The 21,590-nt window shown below is 37.6% G+C and overlaps 1 protein-coding gene across 1 annotated transcript in view; it reads right to left on the reverse strand.

Moving 5' to 3' along the window:
* Window positions 1–16: 16 nt before the first annotated feature.
* Window positions 17–21,590, reverse strand: part of LOC108668700 (putative neural-cadherin 2) — a gene marked incomplete at its 3' end in the record, with an annotated part of 42,866 nt that continues 21,292 nt past the window's right edge. Inside the window, exons 20-27 of the mRNA XM_047879845.1 lie at window positions 21,096–21,438; window positions 10,556–10,867; window positions 6,245–6,251; window positions 5,561–5,788; window positions 4,983–5,172; window positions 4,207–4,316; window positions 735–863; window positions 17–100 (exon numbers count right to left, since the gene is read on the reverse strand). Of these exons, the coding sequence (XP_047735801.1) occupies window positions 17–100; window positions 735–863; window positions 4,207–4,316; window positions 4,983–5,172; window positions 5,561–5,788; window positions 6,245–6,251; window positions 10,556–10,867; window positions 21,096–21,438 (1,403 nt within the window). The remainder of the gene's footprint in view (window positions 101–734; window positions 864–4,206; window positions 4,317–4,982; window positions 5,173–5,560; window positions 5,789–6,244; window positions 6,252–10,555; window positions 10,868–21,095; window positions 21,439–21,590) is intronic.

Genomic DNA, 21,590 nt, shown 5'->3' on the forward strand with positions numbered 1-21,590 from the left:
TGTTGTTTTTGTTTACTTGCTGTTCCGTCGACTGACGTTGTCTTGAGTTCGAGTTTCCGGCGCCTTAAAAAATAAGTTGACACTGCAATCGCCAGCAAACCTGTAGAAACAGCCAATTCGTCCTTAAGAAATACTAACGATAAGCCACTGAAACGAAATAATTGTTAGACGTTGAGTAAATGAATAACTAAGAAAGAAAAATGTCTGAAATACTGCATTGTTAATTCAATTATTTCATGAGATTAACAGGGCGTATAGTAATGTTGTATGTATTTCATGATATTCACAGTGTGTATGTATAATTGTGTTGATAAGTAAATTAACTGGTGTGTTAACTGACGTTAGCAGTAATATAACGCCTGATCCTCGTATCCTGCGAGGATTAATTGGGAACCATAAATTTAGGAATTACTATAGGAATTGTATTAATTCTATGAATTTACCCGGGGGAAAGCAATTAAATTTGTTTTCCAGCAATGCAGAGTAGTCTTACTGATCTGGATAATCCTGAGAAGTTCCACTGCTACAGGCAACGTTATGTATTTACACACAACATCCCGAACCTGTGTTAACCTGCTCTTTGTAGAATGAATGAAGTGTATATTTTTGTGCCGGTGAATGATTTTCCGTCACGATAAATGATTTCACTGTAAATTATTATTTTACTAAATTAAACATAAACATGGAACGATTTAAATAAATATACAAGGTTTTAGAATCATATTCAGTATGACCTAAGACAGTAGCGAGGGAGAAGGTGAAGGCCAGCAGGACAGGCAGGCCGCCTAGGGGGAAGGCCAAGGGTCCGGCCTGCTGCTCACAGTTGTGGCCTGCGTAGCCGCTAGTGCAGGAGCAGTGGTAGCCTGTGATACGGGGCGGCAAGTGGTGATGTTGAAGAATGGAAGTGACGTCCACAGTATTAACTCTATTACTTTGTAGGTAATGATTCATTGATGTAGGTAATGATTTGTAGGTAATGATGCATTGATGTAGGCAATGATTTGTAGGTAATGATGCAGACTCATCAATGCTGTTGCGCATTGATGAGTCTGATGTATTATGTTCTTTGATATGACAGACTTTTTTTCATAAAATTCAAAATGAAATCAAACTGGGGAGTTAAAGCTTGTAGGAACATCGAGAGAAGACAAGAAAAATGAGCAAAATTTATTCTGAAGAACTTTTTTTACCTGAAATCGAATTGTTTTTTTGCATTCATTAATCAGCAGAACCATTTCCATGCACACGAAGACGTGCACTTAATACAGCTTCTTGATAAGAAAAACAGATCATTTGTATCAATGAGGGATGAATACGAACAAATTAAACCAAAGAGGACGATTTCCGTATGCCTAAAAGCAGAGGTGGGCAGTAGCGCGCTACATGTAGCGGTAGCGGTAGCGCCCGCTATATATTTAAGTAGCGATACGAGATTTCGCCGCTAAAGCGCTACCGCTACATTTATAGATAAAGCCTTTAGATTTTACTTAATGGTATTAAATATTATTTAAAAACCAGCATGATACATACATAATATAAATTACATAATAAAGCTGTACGAAAGGTTTCGGTGTAATGTTGTCAACCTCAGCTTGTTACTAGTGACAACATGTTAGTTGTTACTTGTTAAGTTGTTCCCAGTTACCACTTACAGGTATTTTTTCATGTTTCAGTTTGCTTACAGTTATTTTTACATAGTTATTTTTTTGTTTCACCTTCCCTACATGGATTTCCACTTTAATCTACCAATCTCAAAAATAATCCACATATATATGCAAATAAAAGACTGATTTTTTATATGTATATGTAGACAATTTTTGAGTTTGGTAGATTAAAGTATACATCCATGTAGGGAAGGTAAAACATAAAAATGACTGTAACTTTTATTTACTGTATCTAATTCGTACTACTTCGGTTAGATTAATTGCAATAAAGTTGCATTGATATGTTTTGAAAATGTTTTATTATCATTAAATGTTTATGAGTAAATCCCAATAGCAGAACAATAAATATTTAGAGATTTCCAATAATTTTGGCCACTGTAGCGGCTAATGTAGCGGCGCTACATTTTACTGTAGCGGTAGCGGTAGCGCCGCTGCATTTCAAAGTAGCGCTGCCCAGCTCTGCCTAAAAGTAACGTTCACCGTCTAATGTGACAGATTCACCTAATATTGTAAACCTTATACGCAAAATGTACACTTTTACGACTCCATTATTACGTCATCTTCATCTTCAGGATACAGTAACTGTTGATACTGTACCATGATACATAGTTGAAGAAAACTCCACTACTGAGGGCGCACATGCACACGGCAGTCATGCAAGAGTCTTTATAGAAAAGGCGGTTAAAAGGCTCCAGGTATGATTATTCTTTTGTGGATCACCCTCAGCCAGCCTTACATGGCTGATTGGAATATACAAGGACGCTATTGCAAGAAGGTATTCAGCTGGAGGTCCGTATTCTAACTCCCTCAATTTACCGTAAAACTTGTGGAGAAACATGGTGCAATATCTCAAAGGAGATAGTTTCTCTTAGGCTTAACAATTCATGAATTTGTGCCGTGATTCCAGGTTTGAAGTCTATCTTTTCATGATTATACTCATATAGGCACGTCTGGTGCTTGCAAGACGGTGTGTCGTTAGGAGAGATGTACTATAGAATTAATTAATGTTTCCTTTTTAGTTCTGATGGTAAGAGTTACGCGCGCAGTTCAACAGGTGAAAGCTCATATCCCTTCAACCAAGTCTAGTTTGGTCGCTATAACAGCGTGAATGCAGCGCATGGAGGGATTGTCTTCACTTATGGGATTTTCTTCAGCATGCGGAGAAAATTATGGCTTATCTTAGGAATTTGTGGCTCCTAAATTTGAATACTGACATGCAATCCTCATCGTCCATTCTAAAACACAATTTTTTCATTGAAAAGGAATTCACAGACCATTCGTCGAGTTGCACACAAATTGAAGAATCCGATTCAAAGCGGCTTTTTCTGACATTCTAACAAAGCCACACGATCTTTCTTTAAGGATTTTTGCCTATCGTTTACCTACTAAACCATTATTAGTACTTCCAGCACAACGTAAATTGTCACAAATTAATAAATATGATTTTTGGGATCATGTTAAGAATAAGCACCCCATACGTTACTCGGGTGCGTAATCTTAAGGTTAATTGAATGAAAAATACAAACAAATTATGTGTATTAAAAAATTTTTTACGAATTATCATTCAATGTAGAAAAATACATTGCAAAACGTTAAATCCCAAATGATAAGCTAAACATCTTAGTCAAAGTATTTTGCCGCAGTATGATCACATAAAGCTTCAATAGCATTTTGAGAGAAGCTTTTTCGACACATGAGTTCTTGAAGATTTGAATATAAAAAGGAATAGGGAGGATTAACAAAGTTATTCTACAAGTTTTATTCTAGGTAGCGTTTTATCAAGAAGGATATACAAGGGTACGTTTTCTTAACAAGTTCATACTGGGGTGCTTATTCTTAACAAGATTGTTTTTTTGTCTCTATGTATGGTTGGTGCTTTTGAACAATTTAGTTCCCAGAGAGTCTGTTTGCCGAGCCAACGTCAACATGTAACTAGAAATGAAAATAATAATACATTATTACAGAATATAATACAATATCCCGCTGAAATCTGTGTTTTTATTATAATGAATAGAAATATATAATAATTTTCTCATCATCACCTTACCATTTTCTGAAATTTACAGTGAATCCATTCATTTCTTATGAATAGTTAAGTGATTACAGTCGATGTTCTACCGGTTATTCATATCATGAAAGATACGGTTGATTACCTAATTAATAATTCAAGTTTAATGGACACCAAAGATTGATTTATTATGAACAAATACAAGCGTATTTAACTTTAGTTCAGGATATCCCATGCAAATAACTATTATTCGTCGCGAATCGTATTTTAAACTCAATAAGCTCCATTTCATCATGCAAATCGGGAATGTTTGACAGTGACAGTTGTATGGTGGAACTGATCTATATCGATGATTTCGCAACTTGCCATATCAGAAAAATCCTCTACACAACAAAGCTCGATAAAAACATACAATAATACATTTCCATAGTTGAAGCAACAATCCAAGAAATAAACAATTGAAGCAAGATAATTAAGGGATCAATCTTAGCCTGATCAGCTGAAAAATCTTACTTTGGGGTAAAGTTTCATTACCTGGCACAGAGTTTGAGCACGAGGCGAAGTTGAGGCAAGGCTCGTAGCGACACTCGTCCACATCCAGACAGGAGGAGCCGTCGGGACTAAGCTGGAAGCCCTCGCCGCAGCTGCGGACCAGGGGGCGAAAAAACGCTTTTTAGACCACAAACCGAAGAGAGTGACATTTCTTCCAGCCTTATTGGCGGATGCAAGCTATATTTCAGAGGTTTTTACGAACAATTGACAACGGAAGTCATACTGCACTGAAGTTTTGTGTGGTAAACTCCAGCGGTATTTTGTATAGAACGACAGGTGGGTGTTTGTTTTTACGGGACTCGACCCTGCGTGCTCTGAGATTTTTGTGTTTGTTTTGTTATGGCACAACAGTGGTTTGTGTGTTAGGACGCAGCGTTGTGTTGAGCTGTGTTTAAAGTATTTGTTTTAGAGAAAAGAGTCAAAGAGTTTCCTTTTATTTTAATCCATGTCAAACCTAGCGTAATGAATTTATGTATACCTTCAGGGATAAGGCCGGAACTAATTCATGAACTTACGTTCAGAATCACAGAGTAGTCCACTTCCATCCAGATTCCAAAATTATTCATAACAATGCGCACATAGTGAAGTTATGAATGCAATGAAAAGTCTCATAAAAATGTCTTCATGTATGCGAATTCTTTTTTAAAGGTTCGTTCGCATCATTCATTACATTGTGCCACTGGTGAAATTTGTACCCACCAAAAGTTATAGTCTAGACAAAAGCTGAACCCAAATGCGGACACAAAGACGCTTCTTACCCGCACTTGAACTGCTTCCAAGTATCCAGGCATTTGTAGGGCGGAGAGCAGGTGACGTTGACACAGGCTGAAGGTGGCACGCACCCCGACGCCAGGTCCAGCGCAGCCTCCACGGCCCCCCAGCGGGTGGCGTTCAGGGCCGGGGGCATCGGCAGCCGTCGACCGCTTACACGCACGTCGTCCAGGCAGCCTGGACCAAACTATTGACAGGTTTGAGGTGCCTTTTGGTTCAGTATCTTGACGAGAGGTTATTGAGTGAGAAGCAAAAGACACGAACGTCGAGTAAAAACCAATTCAACCTTCACGCACGTCGTCCAGGCAGCCTGGGCCACATTATTGAGAGGTTTGAGGTACCTTTTGGTTCAGTATCTTTGACGAGAGGTTATTGAGTGAGAAGGAAAAGAGGGATCGGCAGCGATGAATGTTTGATCATCGATAAAATTGACCGAGCTGTTGTCTCTATGTTTTTCAATTATAGGCGTGTATCTGTTAAGTTTCACCAGAAAAAAATTGTGAACACCTAAAATGTCAAAGTAAATAATCAGTAGATTTAGGAATAAAAAATAGAAGTTTCTAACCTTCTTTGAAATTCGTGTGAATGACGGGCTTCTCGCCAACGGATCTGGGAGATTTACCGCCAGGATGAGGAGCATCCGCTCCCCACAAATGTTCATCCCGCCACTGCATAGGAGCGGCGAGTGATGACATTTCTTCCTCCTGTGACAGCCTCTGGAGCTCCCTGTCGCCGTCGTCTGCTGTCAGCTCCAGGACGTTGCCGAACCTGAGAGGACATGCGGCGCTCGTGGCTCAAGTGGGCAGAGTTTGGAAATTCACTTGGAAATGAAGCTAACGGCAAAGGTTGTATAGCTTTTAGTGCATTTTCTCATTTATGGAAAGAATGCACTATTGTGCTCGCCATGTCCGTCCGTGACTTCACATTTTCGTCGACGAGAAAATGCGCTCTCTGTCACTCACTGCAGTGAGTACTGAGTTACATTTTTTGATCCTATGCCGCTGAAACTTTCTTCATGACGAAGTCATAAGCAGTTGAAATAAAAAAATTACATTTTACATGTTTAATGTTGATGTGCACATGAGTCTAACCTGCAGTCAATCAGAATGCAGATTAAAAGCTTAAAGATACACAAGAGCATAATTAAATTAATCCACTTTTGCGAGGGTATACGCTTATGAGCCTTTTTTTTTTACTTTTTATAACCCTGGCAAGAATGTGAGTTTTGAGGGAGTTAACTATTATTTACCTATAAGCTTGGGGCAAATTTTGTAGCAGTGTCATTGTGTCATTTAAATTACTAATGAATGAGAATAATATGCCACCAATCTCATACACGGATTACATGAAAATCAAGCATTATTTTCATGTGTTATAATTAATGCAGCACAATGACAAGAAAACGCTACAATTTTTAATATATATGTGCTCGCTGTAAAGCGTTTTTTCCTTATTTGGTAGCGCTGACAATCAAAATAATAAGTAAAGCATTTTTCACACATCTAGGTAAGACGATGCAAAAATATTACATAACAGCGACCCTCAACAGGCAGCGAAATATCACATCGCCAACACAGTGAGAAGCATAAAGTATGGCATGTAGAATTAACAGCGCTCAAGAGGCTTTATTGTGCAACATTGTGTCATAATTGGTAAAAGCGAGGCTAGATTTATAATAATAGTCACTTCCAAAACGAAAAATTCCATCACCTTGTGGCTTGAAGCGCCAGTCTTCGCGACAGTAAACTCAATTGTTTATTGTTGTAGTAAACAATAAACGAGAAAACTAAGTGAATTCCCAGAGTTTAATTCAGTCTTTGTTAAGAAGGATGCTACCCCTTTAGAGAGAGAAAATTTTCGCAAGAAATGGCAGGAGAGACTCAGGCGGAAAAGCATGGAGACTCGGGTCAACCAAGTGCCGGGGCGTAATGAGGAGTAAACCTCTTCTGTGATCAAACGAACTCGAGTTCTGCATGAATATATCTGCTATCTGATGGACTGCATTTCTGCTCTTGTTTTCCGAAGCGCAAGTAGCGGCATCGCTGGACGTGTTGAACATGGCTGTGTTCAACTTCCAAGAAAACGCTTCCAGACATCGGTATTAATTCTTTGCTATATATTAAATTATTGCAAATTATTTAGCGGCTTTTGTCAGTACCCATACACTATTACAAATTATAATTTTCATACCATGTTTTAAAGTTTAAATACTATGCTTTAAACATTAAATACTACAACATCTCCTGAAGAAATATAACTTAAAAGTTGGACCAAACATTTACTAGCAGGATTCAGAGAGTGCAGAACGCAGGCCTCAATCTTTCCAAGCTACAAATAATGGGGAAATTTGGTGCAATTTTCGAGCGGCATTTGTTCGTACCCGAGGAAATGACGCAAAATAATTCGTTATTTCCTCAATTTTATTAGGAATAACCTGTGTGCAGCTGTTGTGTGCTGCTGCGTGCAGGAGCAACAAAGCAAACCGCAATATAAGGAAGAAAAAGGTGGAGCTTCTTGTTGCCTAAAATAATGTAAGGTTGATTTTTACCATGATCATTTACCACGTAATCTAACCAAAAAGTTGTTGCTCAGTATTTTTACATTCCAGTTCGAGTCGATTTCAATTCAATTTAATTCCATCGATGAGAAGAACTGAATTTAATGCAATGTATTGTTATGCATAAATATTGTTGCAGAACAAAATAATATTATTGCACTGCATATTTTATAAGCTAAGCTTTTGCTGAGCTCATTGGAAAGATTCAGGGGGGCATTCTATGCTGTGAAGTCATACATTTTTGAAGTGGGCTCGAAGATTTTATCTCCAGGTTCTTGGTTGTTCGTCGTAGCATTTCCCCTTATATGCAAAGTTCTAGTAAGAATCTGTCCAGATTGATTGACTGTAGAAAAAAATCCCCAGATTTTCCATCTTGCATTCGTTTGTGCATGGCGACTTAAAACCCCTTAATAATTTTTCATCGCGTATTCGTTGATAAATGTAGACTAAGACTCGTTTATAATTTTATTTCAATAATTAATTCATGCACGATGTATTAAATTGATGATACAAAGTTGGACTGAAATCGAGATCCGATTGTCAGGCGGACGAACTTAGCTGCATTTCAATGTGATCTTTGTGAGCTGGAGCTAACTTTATTTACACGTGAGCTTGAATTAACTTTATTTACATGTGAGCTAAAGTTAACTTTATTTACATATGAGCTTGAGTTAACTTCATTTACATGTAAGCTTGAGTTTTGAGTTAACTTTATTTACATGTGAGCTTGAATTACCTATATTAACATGTGAGCTAAATTTAACTTTATTTACAAATGAGCTTGAGTTAACTTCATTTGCATGTAAGCTTGAGTTAACTTTATTTACATGTGAGCTTGAAATAATATTATTTACATGTGAGCTTTAGTTAACTATATTTAGATGTGGGCTTGAGTTAACTTTCTTTACATGTGAGCTTGAGTTAACTTAAGAGAATTTTTTAATGGCAGTACGACCTCTCTTCGTTTGAATTTATGAATAGTATCTTGTACTCCAACTTGTTGCTGGGAATCTATTACGAATCGTCAATATTAAAAATTATCCTCAAAATGGAAGCAATAAAGTATAAATTAATAAAGAAATTAATCTCATGTTAGTTTTGAGCACTGAGCGCGATGTTAAGTTTATCTAGGGCTTTGTGCTAGAAATTTTTGTGATGGATAGAAGTCATGTATGAGTCACGAAACAATAAAAGCGTATCGGTCGGAAAAGAGTAACGATAGTTAATTTCTCTAAGCGAGGTGTTTGAGCTGAAAAACCTATGATTACAACCAACATCTGTTGATATTGGCTCTGCAGGACAGTGCAGACTAATTTAGAGTATCTCTTCAATATTTTATCTTAGACTTCTGAATGTTCCGGGTAATGAATCAAAATTATATAAGATTAATTATATGTCTATTAATTTGAAGAAGATTACCTGCTTCAACGCCCAAACTTTTTTTGTTCATTATTCAATGTACTGAAAATTTTCGAACAGGAATGCAGAATGAATGATATTTATCATGAAGTAATTAAATTCTGAATTTTAAATATTGTTAACATTTAATGTACGGAAAACTTGCATTCATGATTTGAGAACTTCTATTAGATGTGAAATTATACATTGTAATTATAATTATAATTATACATACTCTTTTTTCATACAAATTATACATACAATTATAAATTACTCTTAATTATACGTGCTCTTAAGGGGACCTACCTCCCTTCGTAAAAACTTCTACAGTTATTATCCGATCATCGTGAAACTTCACATTCAGACGTAAAATGTAAAAAAATAACATTTTGCTCATACGAATTTTCCGAAAAAATTGATAGAAAACGTGATATTCATAGAAAACGGCTAATACCGGGTACTATAGAAAATCTATCTCCTCCTACAAATATCGTCCTACAACATCAAGACACGTATCATTCGATTCGTAAAGACCATACCTATCAACTCTGGCATCCTTTTTTTCACTTTCCCTATAGTTTCTTTTTATGCGCGTTTTTCCCATTTTTCCCAGCCCTCCCCCCCCCTTCTCCCCCATCTACAAGTCAAACCATGTACAAATTCGAAAAAAAAGCTTCTAGAGTCGCTAGGTATGGTTTGTACGAATCGAATGGTATGTCTCTCATTGCCGTAGCTTTACAACTTTTGGAGTTATAAACTTTTTAAGATGGCGTTTTTTTTGGATTTTTGAATTGTTCAGGAGAGCCAAATAAAGTAAAATTCATTGAAAACAGAAAAATATGCCCAAAAAAGTCTTGATATTGTAGCCCAAGCTTTCCCATTGCCAATTATTTGCATTCAGGGTACCAGCAAGCGTCTTTAGACCTATTTATGTCAAATTTAATGTGAATAATAAGCTATAAATGGGACTTTTTATATATAAATGTATATATATGAAATATTCATTTTACATAACGTTACAACTGCATTAAGCAAAAACTATTGCATGTACATCAATGGTAGTGGCTTTGTTGACCGTGTCTTGTTTGTAGCTTTCAAACGAGTGCAAACACTTTGCAATTAACCTAAATAATGACATATAAATACCATTTATTAGTAAATGATGTTATAAAATGATCATTTTATAAAAGTTCAAGACTGCATTACACGAAAAAGTATTGCATGTACATCTACGGTAGTAGCTTTGTTGAACGCGTCTCGTTTGTAGCTTTCAAACGAGTGCAAACACTTAGTAATTAACAAAAGTAATGATCTATATATACAGATTTAATTCAAATAAATCTTTGTACATATTGTTAAAAAATGTTCATTTTATATATTTTTAAAATTGTCTTACGCAAAGACTATAGCACGCACAGACATGCGGTACCCTGCGTTAGACGCGCTTTTTCAGCAGCTACAAAATGAGTCAAGAAAACGGAAAAGCCAAAATTTCCGATATTTAGGGAGGTAGGTCCCCTTAATTAGAAGAGAATGTCATAATTCTCAGAAATTATACATACTCTTAATTATACTGAGCTATGAGCTTACAGTGTAATTTCCTACCTCTCCATTGAGTCGTATATTCCTGAGACATCCTTTGAAGTAGGATTGTTTATCACCATTATTCTCGTGCAATGCATCACTGGAACTTGCGTCCATGGCTCCGAGTTGCAAAGGCGCGCCTCTTGTGTTGAGTTGTCCAGTCAAATCTTGCGCGTGCACAGCATTTCTGCAGTAGAATTGTTTGGCCAGGCCGGGCCCGCGGTCTTCTTCTAGGCCGGGACCGCGGTCTTCTTCTAGGCCGGGACCGCGGTCTTCTTCTGTTGTATTTTCAGGGGGCTGTCCTACGCAGTTGTCGATGATCATCTCAACTGTCTGCGGATTATGAACCGACTTATTGTGCAATTTAATGCTTGTATCAAAAATATGGATAGTTTAATATAAATCAAATGATCAAACAATTTCAATGTATTAGGAAAGAAAATTTTTGTAAACAATTTCATCAGTTACGAAATATTATGGGTTTAAAGCGATAATTGAAATTATAAATTACTATAAAAAAATTTTAGAAGGTGATTCACGGAGAGAGTTTATTTGCTAAGTTTCTATTGAAGATAGCAGTGCACAGCGTAATTTCCAGATTACAAAATTTTTACTAGCGCTCTGTGGTATTCAAAGCGTGGCTTAGAATGATTGTTGCTTTGAAAAGGGGACTAGAAAATTACGGTATAGTTGCTGTTTTCAAGATGGTTAGAATAAATGGTTCCGTCTTCAAATTGGTCCTATAATTGTAATAATGGTTTTGGTGTGAACATCATTAGAGCAATTATATGACGACTGAAATTAATTGCCAAAGCTTATAATAGAATTATTTGAAATGAAAATTCTAATTAATCGAAACACGTACTTTATTTCGCCAGAAAATGTCCACACGATGCCACCGAAGGTCTGCTAGAGAAGTATTGACGCTCACGTCAACAGCGGCGGAGTTGAGGGACAAACGAAAAAGCGGCTTTCCTTCTGTTAGTTGAAGTACCAGACCCACTCTCCTATTTCCGTGCTTCTCAACACTGGAGAGTACGGTTCCATTCTTTGAGCCGGTGAGTAAAAATAAGCGTAGCTGAAGTTTTGAGCAAGGGTTTAAAGGTTGAAGCCAAAGCCATGACCCAGAGCCTCTCGCATCGCTCCCGGCAAAGTGCCGAGTCAGGATTTTGCAGCGAGGCCCAATCGTGTGGCCCGGGCAGACGCACCTGCCAACTCGCGGGAAAATTACCAAATAGAAAATCGCATCTAATTTTACGTTAATATTCCTATTATTAAAAGCAGGGTGCTGCTGGTCTTCAATAATTAGATCTATTATATCAGGTGGCAAATAATTAAATAAAATAAAATTGAAAGTAGAATACAATTTTCACAAGTCTTGAAGTCTTGATATTTGCAGCTCATACTAATAACAGGATATATAAAAATCGTAAAAAGCTCAATGATTTACCTCTCTTAAAGAAATTAACCTACTATATCTGCTCTAAGCAAGCTGGATTTTATTGTTAATTTGAACTCACTTGTATCCAGGAGCTGAAGGCAGGCACCTGCCTCCATTAAGGCAGGTGTTTTCATTGCAATCAACAAGTTTTCCGTTGACGCGCTTGTTCCTCATAGCGTGAGCATAAGGCGCTCGGGTCGCCGCCCCTCCTTGCCTTTGATCGTTCAAGGATTGCTCGCCTGCAAGCCTGGGAGATAAACCTGATGTTCCGCCAATCTGATCGTCCAATGTTGGGTTCACTTCACTGACCGTCGAATTACTTATGCATTTGCAATTGGAGTCTAGGCTCAGGATCGGAGCGACAAAGGTGGCAGTCGGAGTCTGAGTTATTGAGTAGCCTTCAGACAAGACCGTGCGGGGACTGCAGCAACATTCGCAAGACCTGCCGCAGTCTAGAGTGCCTGCTCTGCTCATCCCAGACCCCAGAATGCTCAGCCCAAGGTGCTCTTCTATCTGTGCCAATATTTGTAGCATCATAAAACATCAGGAGGGATTTCCTTCCAAGAATATTTTGTGCATTAGATAAACTGGTCGATCATCAAAATTAAATTAACACCACAAATAACGCTTACGCAATTTGGTGCAAACAAAATTTATTTTGCAAAAATGTATGAAAGGTATACTTCAAAAGTATATTTTAACACATTTGAAGCTGGAGAAATCCAAAGTCATGATTTCCGAACAATTGAACGAACCTGTGCTTTATTCAAAGCGATAAACAATTCTAAAGACGTTTTGGTCGAGTCTGCGAGCCAGACTCTGGAGACATGTTCGCCTGAGTTTTGTCGGATTCCTTCTAGCGATACAACTTTAACCGAGGGAGTCCTGGGTTCATGGGTCAAAAATTCAGCGGCTGTCCAATTCAAAGAGAATCCGTGACTTGCGCGCCATCTTAGTCGAGTGAGAGTCACCTCGAGTGCATTGAGAAGTGAAGTGCCAGTCTATTGGGAACAGATGCAAACGGTAAAAGATTATGACAGAATCCCACAACGCTGTTAAATTATGACAAGTCATGTATGATACTCATTCATTTTAATGGACATACAAGATGACAATTCATTTTTTCTAAAATTGGTTAGATAATTATGGAATAAAATAACAAGACCTGCGTGGTGTCGATCAACGCCGCGGGTTTAGCCGTGACATCGACAGGCGTGCTGTGGAGCGCCTGGTGCCTCGCCTGCCGCCCCACGGCCACGTTGAGGCTCGCCTGCACGTCAGGCGCAGGCGGCTCATAAATAGCGATGCTCAGGCCGTAGCTGCGGGGAGATGAGTTGCAGAGGGATGAATTTATATTATATATGTTATTATTGTATAAATATGGATTTAAAAAGTCGGGCACGACTGGGGTAGAAGTTAATGTGTGCAACTGCATCATAGGAGCATGAGGATGTCTGAAGTTGATTTATGAATGCGTTAGGATGAGAGAAAGTGTTATTTGCATAAAATATGTAGGAATTAGATTAGAGACGTAAGCATCAATCTATTGGAAGAATCGTAACCTACTCAGTCGATAGAAAAAATAAATTAGTGTAAAATTATTGCAAGTGTTGATTCTTAGAAATAAGTCCATCAATCTAATCATGATATAACACACCGCAAAAACTAAAAAACAAATTCAATGTCTGGAAAGTTAACTGTTTGTGTTTATCTGCCAGAAGAAATTGGAGCCGAACAAACCGAGACCTGATATTTTTTGAGCGACAAAATAATGTTACTGACAATGACGTTGGCTGTACTCACCTGCCAGAAGGAGTAGAAGCTTCAGCAAACAGGTTTCCTGATCTTTTGTCCAGCACAAAATACTTGTGGGACCTCGACCAAGAATATTCTGCTTTGCCAGACTCTTTTGAGGAAACTGAGCCTAGAGGAATGGCTTGCCCGATTTCCATCTCAGACTGTGAAAGAATTAAAAACTTGAAAACGGTTGGAATCAATAAACTGTGATGTTGTGAAGAGCAACGCGAAACGTACATTGATTGCACGCGGTTAATTGCGCTCTGGACAACCTCGAGGAAATTAATATGAAAGTATATAAATCTTCTGCTAGGAGACAATGAATCATTTCACGTCATTTTTCACAAAAATATTCTCTTCGTAGAGAGATTCGAATTGCACACCATTTTGAAAAATAGTTCAGTATTGAAATACTGAATAACTAAGCCTATCAAATTAAAAATGCGTAAGTAATAAAATATTTGATTGAATTTCACTCAATTTTTAAATCTGAGATTTGCGTACGTTGAGAGCAACAAGAGTGACGTCCCTGACAGCTATGGGGCTGTCCTCGCTGACGACGGCGATGGTGAGGGACACGGTGCCTGTCATGGCGGGCCGCCCCCCGTCAGCTGTCAGCACCGGCACCACGAACGACGCCGGCGCGTCCATGTCGAAAACCAGTTCCCGAATCAATTTTATTCTTTGCGTTCATGAACGATCAACCAGAAGCAACTTGAAGCCGCTGCTCCATGCATGTTGATGATTAAAAGTTTCTACATCAATTAATGATACGTCATTAAAAGTTGTACTGCTAGAAGAATTATTGATATAGATTAGTTGACTTGGTTGGTACATGGTACTGTTGGCAGTGGCTTTAGAAAATGACAAGCGTGCTTCGTCTCGGTAAAAATATTCAACGGCAAGCTTAAGATACGATAAAACAAGATCTTAACGATACACTGATGCTTGGGGAGTCGACAGTGCACAAATAGGAGTTATGTTGACATGGATGTGTGTTTTTCAAACACATCGGAGCGCAAAGGAACTGAGGACTAGATGAGGATTAAACCTATTAGAGGTAAAAGTTCGAATCATTTTTCATTTAACGTCAGTCGTTCATCGATTTGGCTAAAATACAAAGTTTTCGGCATATCAAAAACAAGCCATAAAAGTCAAGGACGTTTGGAGAATCGTCGACAAATTTGAGACGGCCTAATCTTCAATTAATCTTCAACGTTTTTTTCCGATAGTTTATAAGCTTTGAGTCGGTCATTGGCGTTTCGAAAGCGTTTAATGCCTACATAACTAATGATTTAACGCACCATGGATTCATTTACAGAATTCACTTGTAATATATATGAGGTTGCAAGTGATGAGGTAAATGTGGTAATCATTTCCTATACGTCAATGATTATTCGGCTCACGTTTCTCCGAGTGGCACTCATCGCTCATAAATCGCTGGCGCGGCGCAACGCGTTTAATCTTGGCTTGCATTGCTGCCAACAAACTCTTTAGTAGGTAGTGGTACTAATTTCATATTACTATAAATACTTTTTTATTGCCAAATACTAGTTCCTTAATTCGTTTGGTCCAGTTTTTCTATTTGATGTCAACTCTCATGATTTTATAACTTTCCGGTGAAGGCCGAATAAGACCACGAACAAAAATTTTTGTCTTTGTCTTCACTATTTCAGCCTTGGGGTAAATGGAGGGGCGCGTGTTGGGACGTACCGTAAAGTTATGGACGAGGTTTGTTCGGGCAGCTGGAAGAAGAGAGCAATCTGAAGGAAACTGTTCGCTGAAAAGCTCGTGGGCACAGTTTTGGTGGAGCAGTCGTGGCCTGACCAACCAAGTTTACACTCGCACGTTTCATCGCCAGGAGATCCTTCGCAGCTGCCGACAAAACAAAGGGCGTGTGTTGAAATTATACGCAAGGGGAAATGTCGTATGGTGGTCTATGCAACTCAGCATTGATCACACTAATAAATTCACCGACTTATTGCTAATAAAACTCATTTAGTGGCCTGGACTAGCGAAGGTGAATAAAAAAACGTCATCATCAATATTCAATGAGGCTTTACATTGCAACGCTACATGTTGTAAAATAAAGTAAAGAAGAATTTCGCATGCCGATCATAACGTTTAATTTTTAATTGATTTAGTATGAAATGAATTGTAACTTATTTTGTCACGGGAAATCCAGAATCAATGACATTTAATGCAACGTTAAAAATTATACTTTATTGTACGAAAACCTATTGGTCACTAGCAACTGCGTGCATCAATCTATACACAATAAATAGCACACAAGATGCTCACAAAGGCTAGTATATTTGATGCAAATAAAGATTTCCCTAAATAAACTGAGTATCTGATAATGAGATCGGCCCTTTAGCGTCTAGCTGTACGTATTTATCGCCTTTCAAAGTATCTCATTTGAAAATCTTCCCATAAATATATCGGAGCTACTGATCTATCAGACGCGTTCAGAACATGTCTTAGACTGGCTCGGCAGCAACTAACAAAGAAATTGCGTCTCACCCTTCAGTGCTCGACGTTCTTAACTGGGATGTAGCTGTGATTTTTATCTGCCCCACAACATTGTTTTTTCGGCACTATATTGCTGGCAAACCAGTTGAGATATCGCAATGAAAAAATTATCTGCTTGTTCGGGAGTGCTGTATGAGTTATTTTGGTTGTTTATTGATAAAAATTGGAAGTTTGAATAATTCTTGCATTATATTTTTAATCACGCCATATATGTACAATCGAGCTCAAGAACCCTACGCGTGAAACGCGCCACATATGTCCAGTTGGGTGTATGACACTGTAATGCAGCTCCAGAACATAACTATTTGTTTGATAGTCGGTAATTCCTCGTAGTCATAACTCTGGTAATATAATATTGCCTGTTAATTTTAATATGGTCCCGGGTTCATTCATAATTTCGTTTGCATATTAAAATGCTTAGTTGAAATAACAACTGACCTAAACTAAATGGAACTGATTAGGCTTTTGAAACTAGTCAATTTTATATAATTGCTTGCTATGTTAGCGGTGAGAGTTAGCTGAACGTATCAACGTATTTCTTGTTATATAGAATCGTTTACTGGAGTGCAATTAAATTGTTTCACTCAAGCAGAATACGTCAAAGCAAACTAGAGCGCCACATCACTACTGCCTCTCCTATATATAGGGACCGAAAATACAATTGATTTGATTATGACAGTGTTCTTGATGAAAACTTTTCAGTCTGTTAGAGACTGTTGCAAACAAGATTGAGAAGAAAGTCATCGAGCTATTGAGGATGAACCGCTTCTGTAGTCCATTCCTCTGAATTTGAATATTTTTTTTTTAAGAACCCATTAAATATTTTCCGTAAGGGTGCACTGAAGAAATCAGCAAGAACATTGTTCGATAAAAGCCAAAAGCCATGCACATGGCAGTTCGGGCGCATGATTCATGCGCTAGAGGTAGTGCTTAATTGTCATACATTAGACAAAGTCGTACGTACAGTCCTACGCTGCAGCAACGCTAAGTCGTGCGCAACAGTCCTACACTGCCGGGACTTGCATGCCCGGGCTTGCACATGACATTCAGTGGGGCACGCAGTCCTATCCTGCATACTGGGGCGTACATAGCAGTCCTGCACAGGCTGTCGGGCACGCACGCAGTCCTACACGACATGCAGGGTCACGATATCCTACACTGCATATGCCGGGGTGCACACGAACTGCCTCGAAGAAACTGCCCTATCTTCAGCTTACGAAAATCGGTTAATTCTAACAGACACCATGATGCGTTGTGAGCAAACAAGGAAATTTCAAAAACACGTGGTCGTTTTTCTTTAGAAAATAACGAGTCGGAATATATGAAAAAAGAAAGGATGAATACTATATGACAAGAATTAAGTAAGGCACCTCCACATGCGTGATGTTGATTATTGGCACGTACAGAATTTTTCGAACGAGCTACAATATAATGTGTTTCAAACAAACGATATTCGCAGAAAATTTTAGCATATTATTTTCATATTATTTCATTTTTTCAATTTTTATCTGTGATTCAAGCAATCTAGTGACATTATTTTCATTCAGTTGTTAATTAATCTGCATACTACCAGTTTTTTTGGAGATATTACTTATTTCGCTCATGTGTGAAGCTCATTCGTCCAACTGTCCAGATATGTCGCCTTTAGTTTCAGTCGGCGCTACGACCACGTGGACAGATATCTCGTCTTTCCCATTTTTTACAATGAATAAATTTTAACAACGGGTAATAATTTTTCATTGTAATTAAAAATATGTCTCACAGAACTATTTCACATAAAGTTTTTTTGTAGCTATGTAGAATTCGGGTGTTAAAATGTTAGAATGGATCGCAAACACCAAGCAAAGGAGTTCTTTGAACACGGACTTAATTAGTTTCTCGCTCCTTTTTTAATCCTCATCAGACTGAAAAATTTTAAGCCGTTACAGTCGTATCGAGTGTAGGTACATTTATATCTATGCAGTTCTACAAGCATTAAATGAAAACAGGAATGAAGTTCAAGATCAGAAGGAAAGCGTTGCACATGAATAAATTCGTTACATTCATCGAGTCCCTGTTGCAATCAAAAAGAAATTTCAATTAATTATGGTAATTAGGGGCGAGTGGGCATTTTTTGGCTCGTTGGGCGGATAATTACTCCAGTTTATTCTCTGCGCAACGTGTATTTTTGAAAACGAAAACATCAGAATTTCAATAAATTTTCCTAACAGATTATTCTTTGTCAAACATCGCATTATGAAACGTTAAGTTCTAAGAAAATAATCTTTAGAGAGAAGTCAATATTTTGATAGGTGATAAATTTTCTCGCAGTTTCAAATTTTACATTTTACCAATTATACAACGAAAAAATACGATTGTAAAATTCAAATTGAGAAGCTGGCTCTTACAAAAGCCTTGAATATTCACTGCTTGAGAAAAATTGACACCTGCACCTGAACAAATTCGGAAGGTAAAGACCAACTTACTTGGAGTTCGCTGGGCAGCGCAGAGCTGCGCAGTTCTGATAGACACAGCCAGGTTCTGATCGATGACTGGGCACATTTTCTCCCAAATCCAAGAGCTTTGGCGAGAGAAAAAATGACATCACTAACAGCGTGAAGTCAGTGAGATAACATTTTTGATCAATCTTAAACTTGAGACATTTTCGGAATAGAATTATTTTCTTGCATAGTTTTGTTCCCATTTGAAAGTACGATCCTTGTTGTACACATCCTTATATTCTTATTCTCGAGTGATGCATTCGGAATTGCTGACTGCAAATGAAATGGTTGCATGAACGTGATTGAAGATTGTGGCTTTATGATAACTAGCAATTCACGAAGTTGGGGCGTTGAGTAGCTAAAGTTATAACAGTTTTCGCAACCATATTCACCCAACATTTTAATATGATTATACAAGAAGTAGCTAAGTAAAGTTGAAATTTTTTAAAACTATAAGATAGAAATCGTTGTGTTCAATAAAATAAATAAAAAAATTTTAAAAACCACGTTTTCTTAACGGACGAAAAAAGAAAAACATTTACTCTTACATAACATTTAAGTTATGTAAAATGTTACGTAATGTTATGTAAGAGTAAATGTTTTTCTTTTTTTATCCGTTAAGAAAAGTGGTTTTTAAAATTTTTTTTATTTATTTTATTTCACTATTTTTAGTTTTATAAAAACCAGAAAAACGTGGTTTTTAAAAATATTTTTTTTATTTATATATTTTCTACTTTTTAGTTAGCAATTTTAGCAATTCAAATCAATTTCCAGGGTTGGCAAGTGTGGATGTTCGAGAAAAAACTCAATTACAAACCGTGAATTTTTAGTGTTTTTTTTACTTGTTAATTTTTTTTTAATTTTTTAAATTATAATTTCTGATGACCAAACTTGAATTTTTAGGCAGCATAAACATGCATGCCAAATTTCAACTTATTAGGATGTTTAGAAGTACTCTAAATTAAGGTTTGAATTTTTGATGACAGACACACACGAAACGAAGTCAAGAAAAACGTGGTAATAATAACATGTGCATCGGTTAGAAAAGAGTAACGATGATTCATTTCTCGGTGCGAGGTACTGGAGCTGAAAAACTTATGATCACAATCAATATCTGTTGATATTGGCTCTGCAGGTCAGTGCAGACTAATTTAGAGTATCTCTTCAATATTTTACTTTAAACTGCTGAATGTTTCGAGTAATTGATCAAAATTATAAAAGATTTATTATATATCTTTTAAGTGGATGCAGATTACCTGCTCCAACGTCCAATAATTTACTGCAAATTTTTTAGTTAAATTCGGAATTTATAATTTTGTTAATATGTACGGAAAACTTGCATTCATAATTTTAGAACTTCTATTAAATGTGAAATTATACATTGTGGAATCTTTGAATTATACTGCGCTACGAGCTTACAGTGTAATTTCCTACCTCTCCATTGAGTCGTATATTCCTGAGACATCCTTTGAAGTAGTATTGTTTATCGCCATTATTCTCGTGCAATGCATCACTGGAACTTGCGTCCATGGCTCCGAGTTGCAAAGGCGCGCCTCTTGTGTTGAGTTGTCCAGTCAAATCTTGCGCGTGCACAGCATTTCTGCAGTAGAATTGTTTGGACGGTCCGGGACCGCGGTCTTCTTCTAGGCCGGGACCGCGGTCTTCTTCTAGGCCGGGACCGTGGTCTCCTTCTAGGCCGAGACCGCGGTCTTCTTCTGTTGTATTTTCAAGGGGCTGTACTACGCAGTTGTCGATGATCATCTCAACCGTCTGGGGATTATGTACAGACTCATGGAAAAATTTATTGATTGTATCAAAAATAAGGATAGCTTTATATAAATAAAAAACTCAAAAAAATTAAATGTATTAGGAAAGAAAATTTGTAGAATTTTTTTATCAATCACGAAATATTACGCGTTGAAAAACGATAATTGAAATAACCAAATACCATAAAAAATACCAATTTTAGAAGCTGATTCACGGAGAGGGCTTTCTGTGCTAAGAAAGCCCTAAGCTTTTTATTTGCTAAGCTTTTAGTGGGAATAGCAGTGCACAGCGTAATTTCCTGATTACAAAACTTTTACTAACGCTCTGTGAAATTCAAAGCGTGGCTCAGAATGATTGTTGCTTTAAAAAGGGGACGACAAAAATACGGAATAGTTACTGTTATCAAGATGGTTCAAAAAATGGTCGGTCTTTGGTTCTACAATTACATTGATGGTATTGGTATGAATACCATTAGAGCAATTATAACCAGTGCTAAAAATATAATGATTAGAAATAAAAATTCGAATTAATCGAAAACACGTACCTTATTTCGCCAGAAAATGTCCACACGATGCCACCGTAGGTCTGCTAGAGAAGTATTGACGCTCACGTCAACAGCGGCCGAGTTGAGGGACAAACGAAAAAGCGGCTTTCCTTCTGTTAGTTGAAGTACCAGACCCACTCTCCTATTTCCCTGTTTCTCAACACTGGAGAGTACGGTTCCATTCTTTGAGTCGGTGAGTAAAAAGAAGCGTAGCTGAAGTTTTGAGCAAGGGTTTAAAGGTCGAAGCCAAAGCCATGACCCAGAGCCTCTCGCATCGCTCCCGGCAAAGTGCCGAGTCAGGATTTTGCAACGAGGCCCAATCGTGTGGTCCGGGCAGACGCACCTGCCAACTCGCGAGAAAATAACCAAATATAAATTCGCATCGCATTTTACCTTTAATATTCCCAATTATTAAAATCAGGGTGCTGCTGGTCTTGAACGATACTAAATCTTTTATATCAGGTGGCAAATAATAAAAAAAAATTAAAAAGAGAA

Source organism: Hyalella azteca, unplaced genomic scaffold, assembly GCF_000764305.2.
Source record: "Hyalella azteca isolate HAZT.00-mixed unplaced genomic scaffold, Hazt_2.0.2 contig3953, whole genome shotgun sequence".
Lineage (NCBI taxonomy): Eukaryota > Metazoa > Arthropoda > Malacostraca > Amphipoda > Hyalellidae > Hyalella > Hyalella azteca.